The following is a 9,783-nucleotide window of genomic DNA, read 5'->3' as shown; positions in this document are numbered from 1 at the left end:
ATAAATATATTCTATGTATGTTTGCAGATGTTTCAATGAATCACTGAACTCTCCTAGCAAAATATGAAGAAATTAGGGAAATGAGAGATGGCTCAAGACTTTGCAGAGTACTGTACAACAAGTATCTTAAAACATCACAATCCAGGCACTAAGGATAGATTTGTAAAAGTATTGAAAGACCTTTATTTTTCACGAGCTTGCAGAGGTACAAAGAGCTTCTTGATAGCCTCACTCGCCATGCCTGTGCAGCACTAATCACATGCACCATTTTCTTCAGCCTCTAGGGGCAGTGGTGAGCATAGCATTTTTCTAGCCTTTCAGGAAGCACATAGCCCTCTGATAGGCTGTTTATTTTAACATACAGTACCCCGAAGCTTAACAAGCATGTAACAGCCTATGGTAGGGCTTTGTACTTCCTGGGTGAAGTACTTACTTTAACCTCAAACGACCCTGGTTTGTGATTTTAGTAAGTAAAGGGTTCGGTCCCTTAAAGGTTGAAAAGCATTTTTAGATCAAACAGTCAGCTCTTCCTGATGATTTAAAGCCTCGCTTTAAAAGTGACTCACAAATGATCTATAACACACTACTAAATGGTTTACACACAGTTAATAAAGCGACAAATTAAAATGTCTATAAGACAGTGATTACAGTAATTACCAAAAAACGCAGACTTACTTTTTGGGCTTCATGGTTTTTTTTTTAAAGAGTAAGTAATTTTAACCTTGTTTAACCTTCAAGTTTTTATGCAGCTGAAACCACGAAACAAGTTTATCTGCAATGAAACCGCAAACAACACACAGACGCTGATATCTCAGACATCAGTCACTGCTCACTTGTTGTCTCAGATGTTTACAGGATCTTAAAGGATGTGGTGGCACAAACAGTTTATTAAAACAAATGCAGAAAAAAAAGCTTCTGTATAAAGGCCAAATGCAAGATGCAAGTCTTTCCTGTAAAATCATATTTTGTTTTAGAATCTTACAACTACAATTATTTAAAACACCTGGACTAACATGAAGTTAGTTAGCATGCTATAAGCTCCCATATAGGTATTAGTGTTTATTAATGTGTAGTGTTTGTAAATAATTTTAATTTCTAATCTACAGATACATTTTATATCTTTATCACCCTGTTTTAAGTTGATATTATTTATTTTCCACCTGTCCTTTCAAAGCAGATGTTATAGCTGTGATGTTAAAAATTCATCTGCTCACATCTAATTTGTAGTGTGATATAAATCCTTTACTAAAAGCTTTGACGTAGATTTATAAATCATAAATAGATCTGATTAAATATATGAAACCCAAGTTTAATGATCTGGTCAGAGACGTGTTTGTATTTTATATGAAGTTTGCCATTGTCGTCCATAAACGAGTAGCTTTTATGTTGAAAGGTCTGAAACGGAAGTTAAATCAGAGCTAAATGCGCAAGTTTCACACAGACAAATAATTTTGGAAGAAAATCATATCAAATTGAGGTTATAGGTTGTTTTACATTTAAAAAGTATATATTAATATAGTCTGTATACCAGCTCCTGGGAAACAGTGAAAATCATTAAAATGTTTAATCAATAACCAATGAAATGGTTTATGCTTCTAAATGTGCAAATGTTTTTTGGCAAAGTGCTGTGTGGACTAGATAGATAAAGTGTTTCTGGATGTTCTCATGTTGCAAAACTTGAGCCAGCTTTCTTTGCAGCAACACTCTGCTTTTCATTTTATTTTCTAACAGAGCCCTTTGCGTCTGCAGCGCTGCTCCAATGCAGAGGGTTCATTAAAATGAATGAGGACGAGGCCATGTTTCTTCATGCAGTGCTTGTGTCTTTTGGAACAAAGTGATAAGGTGGCCTTCAGCTGCCTGATATTCAGGCTGTGTGTCAAGGTGTAGCTTTAACGCCCTCATTATTTTATTACGATTCTACTTTCAATTATTTAAAGGGTTAGTTGATTGTTGTTGTATTGATTGTATTGTATTCTGAATGTGTGCTTTTTACGGTATCTGTGCATGCCAGGTGTGCTGTGTTTGGCTTTGGGAGACTGCACACTCTGGTAAACAAACTCTAGTTTAAGGTGCAACAGGCAGAAATCTATTCAAACCACATCCATCCCAATCTCCCAGGCGAAACACCACCGCTACAAATCCGTCTTATCTGAGCTTTTTCCTCTAATATTCTTTATGCTGCTGGATTCTGCTCCACAGAGTCTCCTGTCATGGATAAATCCTCTAAAGCCTAAAAGCTCACAAGAGGTGCAGGAGTCTAGTTCTCTTTCAGACCACTCGAACAAAAATGAGCTGAAATACTATTAAGGATTTTACCCGAGCAACCACACCTGAGCTGATAATAGGGCTGAAACATGGATGGAGTAAAAGATGGACATAGCCTCCAGCTCTCAAAAAAGCAAAAGCCAGCACGGAAGTGAATTAAACATGCATTCTTTTTAACGGCCAGCAGGAGGCGACTCATCTGGTTGCGAAAATGAGAAGTCATATTTAGTAGAGCACAAAGTTCATTATGTTCCTTTGGTTCATTCTACAAGTCAGAAAGGAGGATTATCGAGGGTGGGCTCAACAGTGGTAAAAACTCTCAGCACCAGGCTCCATAACGAGACGTTATAACAAGTGTGTGATGCTACGTCCATCTTTTATGCCATCTAATGCCAAAATTGTGCCACACTTCCTCCTATTCTTACGGAACACTCGTGCTACAGCATATGAACTCTGGTCTCCTTTCGATGTGCCTCATAGTGGAGACTTCCTATAGGACCTACTTATTATGGGTGCAACAATACTCGTATTGATATTGAACCGTTCGTACAGTGCTTTTGATTCGGTATGCATATGTATCGAACAATACAAATTTTATTTATTTTATCAACTTTTCTTCTGACGATGCTGTCTGTGTTGAGCGCTCAGTGGATCTGCGTTCGACTACTCCACCTAGGCTGCACTGTCCAGTGCAGATCCACTGAGCGAGGCGCAAGCTAGCAAGACAGAAGCTAAGCTCGTTGCAACATAGCAACTGCCTCAACGCTACCCGAAATTGAATCTCCCCCACCTTCATTCAGATCTGGCGTTTGGAACTATCTTGGTTTTCATGTGAAGCATGACCCTGATGGTAAGCGCGTCATGGACAAAAGTAAAACAGTATGTCGGATGTGCCACATAATGCTCAATTGGTGGGAACTAGTGGTTAGCGCAGTTAGCTTGTTAACGTGTTGACACCCGTTAATGGAGATTTGCCACGTTATGGCGTTAATGTCATTTTAACGAGATTAAGGCTGACAGCACTAGTGGGAACAACGAATATGACTGCACATTTACACCGACATCATCCTAGTACAAAGACAAGTGGAAGCAGACAAAAACAACAAGCACGCATGCTACAAACTTTACCCAGACAGCCGTTAGCACATGATTCTTCTTATGGGGACCTGATATGTTTAATGTGCTGCTGAGAATATAGCCCAGAAGAAGCGTATAGCTATTATTTTGAAAAGAGCCATTTTTCTGTAATAAACTCTTTTCCAAAGATTAGTGATTTCTCGATCAGATAGATTTATTTTTTTTATTACTTTGTTGTTTCAGCAACATTAAATTTAAAAACTGTACTTTTGAGTTAAAATATATATTTTTAATTTTAATAAATGACAAATTAAAAAGGCATGAACATTTTTTTGTATCAAAAAAATATTGAACCGTGACACCAAAGTATTGGACCGGACCAAACCGTGAATTTTGTGTATCGTTGCACCCCTACTACTTATGTGTTCTTAAATTAGTTCATGTTTAATCTGATTAATGATTAAGATGGTCTACCAAAATTAATCTAATTTTCTTTGGAGGTCCCTTGTGCCACCCCCTTGTAAACGCCCCTGATGTCAGTGCAGTGGAGGTGTTTTATTTTGAAGGAATTGACAGGAAGCGTGACGGCTGATTGGTAGACACTGTGTGCGGGACGGTCGCTGTAGCGCATTCCAATGTGAGCAGAGATGTAACCGCTGTGCGGACTTTATGTTTCCCAGCCGTGTTCAGCCGCAATTTCAAGGAATAAAATGTCCAACTTGAAGGAGGCCAGCACTTGTCCTGACGGCTACAGGGCTTTAAGCGCGAGTGAGCTGAGGGAGCTTTTACAAAACGACGACAAAATGGACCAAATCATTCGCCTCAATGAGAAGGTAGGGATCCTCCGTGCTCCCCCAAGAACCAAAGTGCCGAGAGTAATTTGCTCTGTGTTGGCGCTTCGTTAGCGGTACCTCCTGTTTTTTAGCACAGTTTTTGGGGGTTTGTTTGTGGTCATTGCTGAATATTCTGCTGTTTGTGGTCCTCATATTTGGTGTGCGGTGTGTGAAACAACCCAGCTTTCAGTGCACGGCTCATCGATTGTCTGCGTGGCGAGCGGTCGGATTTCCAATTCGTTCTCATTAAACTCCGCGCTATTAATATTTGCGGTGAATGATTAATTACTGAAGCGAATGTAAAACTCTGGGATATCTCTGTGTTTTGTTCGTACAAGTGGTTTATTTCAGTCTGTAAACCTTCTCACTGGACAGGAAGCTTCGTATCGTGGTCTTGAAGCCCCCCCACATACGCGCCGTCATGTGGCTTGAGTCCTCGCTCCGAATTCCCTTTGAGAAATCTCGCATTGCAGATTTTTTTCATTTGCATGTGGGGTTAAACTCGAAGTGGAAGATGACTTTGAGAGAAGAATTAAAATAATTACATGCTATTTAGTTCGGCGATATTTGAATGTACATAACGTTACACATCCGAGTAAAATTCCCACTTTTAAAACTGGATATGCTTAATCTTTTCGCTCAAGAGACACAATTAAGTTAAGCGGCAGTACTTCATTAAAGAGTTGTGTTACTGCAGTAAACTGCATCTTGGTGTATTGCATTCAAGCCGAATTGAGGAGTGGTAGCCAATCTTTAGAAAACGCCCGAAGTCGTGTTTGTAGGTTTCTGTAAATTTGCGTGAAACCGTGGTAAATATAAATTGGACATTTTCTAAAGGGAGTTACCACTCTGCACTTTAGAGAGGCGCATTTCCAGGGGGGTTGCATGGTGATTTTTGTGGTGTCGCTTGACACCAAATCTCTCTCTCTCTCTCTCCCTGACACTCACACACAGACACGCTCATACTCATCTTTCCATCACTTAGAGTTACGGTAAACCTCATGTACACCTAGCTAGCGCGTCTTATCTTACCCAAGCTTTCAAGAAATCCGCATATTCAACACAGTTTCGCACCATTCCTGAAATACTCCTGACCTGTGTTTCTGAACATGCATTTTCCAACATTATTTTTTAAGACACCTGATCAGTCTGGTATGCAATGATTTGTGTCCATCTACATGACATTAACATTTTCCCCTAAAGGTCAAAAAAGTCCACACTCGGAGGCTGGGTGGTTTGGTTGGTTTAGTGAATCATTTACAGCTCACATCAGAGACCACCATTTGAGTCCCACATGTCAGAGTTTAACACTATTAATATATGGAAAAATGAAATGAATTATCAAATAAAACATGCTTTTAATTCTCACTGAAACCTACTCTGTTAGGGTTAAAGACTTAAATAAAAATAAACTCTGTAGTTGTTACGGAACAGCTAAAACTCCTGTTACACTCCTTTGAAGTCCACTGCCTGGGGCGCATGCTTATTTGGTGCATTGTAATGTAAATTCACCATGGACAAAACACAGTTACCCTCTGATGACAAAATTTTCATTGCTCTGACCCAAGCCAACCATTCGATGATTCACATGGCTATTAAAGCTTCTGGGTTAGGTTCAGGGACTAAAAAAAAAAATTGCTCTGTTCAGTTTAGGCAATACACACTAGTAACGTTTAGGATATCAAACCATTTAGGTATAGAGATGACCAAGCTGCTCATTTTAGTTTAGAATATAAAAGAAACTGGATTTTAATGCCTAAACACACCTATCTCTTAGGTTTAATAGACTAAATACTACTCCTAGAGCTGGTCCCAAGCCCAGATAAATGGATAGGGTTACAAACATGCAGATTGTCAAAAATTAGATTTCTGTACCGGATAGAGGCCTGGGTTAACAACCGCTGGTGCTGCTGTCCAACAGGGTGCCGGTGGAAGCTGTGTTACTGTTGGCTGAAGACAAAGGAAGAGGAAACTGGGAAGCTGTGTTAGAAGGCAGCGAGAGAGATGGGGGTGAAAGTGGGGCTTTAAAGGGAAAGAGCTGGCTCATGTGATGAAAGGTAGGTAGATTAGGTGTAGGTGCAGGGACCAGGTGTAAGGAAAGCAAGGTTTGGAGACTTGGTTGCGGAAGGCAGCTTGGTTTATTTTAGGGATTAAACACTAATCAGTTTAGTTTAGAACAAGAGCATTGGTTGGGTTAAAGCCAGTGGTTGCCATGGAGAGTGTGCATCCATAGCCCAGTTGTTTGGGGGTTTTGTGTGTTTTTCTGTGAGATCAGGCTGATGCATTAGGATCTAATGAATCAGACACTTGCAGACAGATCTACACCAGTTGTATCCAGACGTCTTTTTCTTGGGCCCCATTCGGATGAGTTTTGCCTCAGGGTTGCTCAAACAGAAAAGGCTCTCAGTTGGAATTCAGCAGCTATAGAATTGCAGTGCTTTTTCACAGCCACGGGTGGAGTAACAACAACAGCGTGTTCACTGAAACGTAACCATTGTGGATTAGTCATCCTCAAACACTGCAAGTGTGCTTAAATCGATGGAGCTAAATAATTAAGAAATGCAATTATTTAGCACTTTGTTTGCAACCCTCTGCATTGTAGCAGCATAAAACGCAGTATTACTGAGACAGGAGAAGCTTGAGAGTCACATCATCAGAAACGACCCTGGCTCTGTGTCGTAGATATAATTAAAACCTGGAGTTTTGAGCAAGTTGGTATAATGAAACTAGACTCGTGCCAACAGGTCTTATTTCTGATGTGCTGTTAGACAGTTTGACTTTGGGAGGGCTCTGTGGGAGTAGGGTCACTTTGGGAGCAGCCTCAAGTGGCCATTAGAGGAACTGCTGTTTGGGGTATTTTTGGGGTTGGCTTAGTTTTTAAGCTCTGAACGTTGCTGCTTCACTGATGTATGGGATTAGTTAATAACAATAATAATGTGGAGCTTAAATTGGTTGAAAAAAAAAAAAGAGCAGCTACCAGTCTGACTACCAGTCAGATTGACATCTGTGAGAGCCATTCATTCCTCTTTTGTTCCTGCTTTTGTTTTGTTGTGATACGTGTTTGAATACCAGCTGTGTAATGCATTACTGCAGGATGCTTAACAGTTTCTGACATCTTCAGCAGGTATTAGTGCACCGATGTTGGTAGGCTGAACAAGACCCACGTGTGCGCGACTGTATGACATAAAGGAGAAACGACTGCAAAGATGTTCGGAGCGCACAGCTTGCGGGAACATCAGAAATCGCTCACACGATGTGACAACAACACAGCGACCCACTGGAAAGCTGATAAAATGTCAAAACATAAACTGTAGCCTACACATGCCGTAATCACTGCTTGCTGTTTCATTAACCCTTATCAGTGAGGAACAGTATCTAAATCACTCTTCAGACTAAATGTGGGGCGAGGGTGGTGTTTATGTGGAACCTGAGGGATATGCTGCCAACATAGTTCAACAAAGCCAGGGTTTCTTTGCTTTAGCTGGCTCTAGCTGGACTTTCTGCTTCAGGCTCTGTGTACGCTCACATAAAAAGGGGCGTGTCAGGCATCACATGACTGTTCTTCCTCAGAAAATGATCCCCGCGAGAGACGTTATCAGATTATGATGATGATAAAATGGTGATTTAAAAATCTGTAAAGAACATGAAAAATGCAACAGTGAAAAGCAACGACATTGAAAATGAGACAAGCTATTAATGCTGCAGAAGGTCATTAATCTGGTGATTTAGCACCCAGAGTGATAAAACAAAGAAATCGAGTTTTCTATGTTAATGCTGATTTTTATCAGTGCTGCTGTTTTATTTTTAAGATGACAGCTGCACATTAGAGCTCTGAAACTTGGGACTGGACACATTTAAGCATTGAATGTTACTGTCTCATAGCCTAATAAAGGAGTCATGGAAATAGCTTTAGTTTCCTGGCAGATCAAAGTGAAATTAATTTGAATGATTACACAGGTATTTTCACTGTGTGTCTGTGTTCTTGTAGCTGCAGTTCAGAAGCGTAAAAGGGACCTCGCAGCAGATTAGATATGAACAGATTACTGTTCATACATTTTCTACATCACAAAATTAACACAAACACAATCCTGTGATAATGTTACAGATTTTGCATTTTATCCAGCAGTTTTACTGACGTACAACTTAGCAGCTTGCACATATAAAACATATTTGCCCAGCAGATTATCCGTATTACACTTAAAGCATGTTATAAATAAAAGAATCGGTAAAAAACGTGAAGCGTTCAGCCAAAACTTGCAATGCAACCTGCTCCTTAACAGGTTAGGTGTTCAGCACGAGTTGCCATGGTGATTTAGACACGTTCATGACACAGAACTTAAATAATCGAATCATTAAAAGAAAACAAACATAAATAATCAGTCTGACATTTTATTTTACTGCCATGCATCATCTGTTGAAGCCTTAAAGTGTGAACCTGAGCCAGTCTTTAGTGGTTAGTTCAGAGGAAACTGCTTAAACAAATTCTTCAGAGTCATATCTCAGTTAATGTAATATCTCAGCTGGCGTAAAGATTGTATAGAAACACATTTTAAGCCTGTCTTAGGGGTAGTTTGATCTGTCCAAATGATATAATGTTAAAGATATGGCATTGAGTGTTTATGGTCCCCTGCAAAGACTCAGAACACCTTTTCCCATTTACAGCAGTTATTTTAGTTATGCATGAGAAATGTTCACTTTAAACAAGAGGACACAGGATAAAAATGCCACACAGTCCCACATGAAATGGGATACCTGACCACTCTATTTATAATCAGCTACACAACAAGCTTCATGCTGTGTTGTATTTTCAGTTGCGCTTCATTACTTCATATTCGGATGCAGTTTTTTGGTGTCTGGAGATCTTTCCACTTTGCTGGGCTCTTTAATCTTGCAGACTGGTAAAAATGATCCCCGGAGGGGAAACTAGGTAGAGACAGACCTCACGTAACCTCTAACCTTCAGATCTAGGTCATCTTCCCAGTGATTCTGTGTGAACATGAGAATCACAACTAGCCGAAGACGTGGGGGAGGGGATGAGAGCTGTACATTAAACATGGGGGGTGGGTTTATGTCGGGGTGGGTTTATGTCGTGGAAGCTGTCAAGTACAGAGCGCCGGCATCCAATAGATTCATTTACCTTCTTTGTCTTTGAGTAAAATTACTCAAAATTTGCTTGACAAAATTTCATGAAAATTGGTGAGGTGGTGGTGTTTGGGTGAAGGAGTAACCCATTACATTCTGGTGCAGACTGGATGACTTTGAAACTGGGCTAAGGCACTGGTGCTCAGGGTGAACTGCTCTCCCTGAGAATCCTCCTAGTTCTTTGATGAGAGAAGGTTTGAATTTTAATCTCCATTTTGCCTTTTTAAAGGCTGTTGAGGGTTTTCCTGGCTCAGAGTGGGCCTTCAGTGGAACATCATTAAACTCGGGTGGTCTGCAGAGAGTCTGCATTGTTGTTTGACAGAAATCTTTGCATTTCCCCTTAAATTAAACCACAAATCCCACATGATAAAGTCTTAGTAAAGGAAAAGCTTCACTGTCAGTACATGAGTCATAGGTTAAAAACAGAGGTGTACACTTGTATTTAAAAATTCAAACGCTTTAGAGC

At 40.1% G+C, this 9,783-nt stretch overlaps 1 protein-coding gene across 2 annotated transcripts in view; it reads left to right on the top strand.

The window, feature by feature from the left end:
* Positions 1 to 2,971: 2,971 nt before the first annotated feature.
* vps37d (VPS37D subunit of ESCRT-I) overlaps positions 2,972 to 9,783 on the top strand; it is a 48,792-nt gene continuing 41,980 nt past the window's right edge. The window contains exon 1 of one of the 2 annotated variants that reach the window (XM_085175887.1): positions 2,972 to 3,115. In XM_085175887.1, the coding sequence (XP_085032013.1) occupies positions 3,104 to 3,115 (12 nt within the window). In that variant the 5' untranslated portion in view covers positions 2,972 to 3,103. Of the gene's footprint in view, positions 3,116 to 3,916; positions 4,176 to 9,783 lie in introns of those variants that run through there. The other variant, XM_085175886.1, reaches the window with a different exon arrangement.

Source organism: Neolamprologus multifasciatus, chromosome 10 (genome assembly GCF_963576455.1).
Source record: "Neolamprologus multifasciatus chromosome 10, fNeoMul1.2, whole genome shotgun sequence".
Taxonomy (NCBI): Eukaryota; Metazoa; Chordata; class Actinopteri; order Cichliformes; family Cichlidae; genus Neolamprologus; species Neolamprologus multifasciatus.
This window is presented reverse-complemented; position numbering and strand designations above follow the sequence as displayed.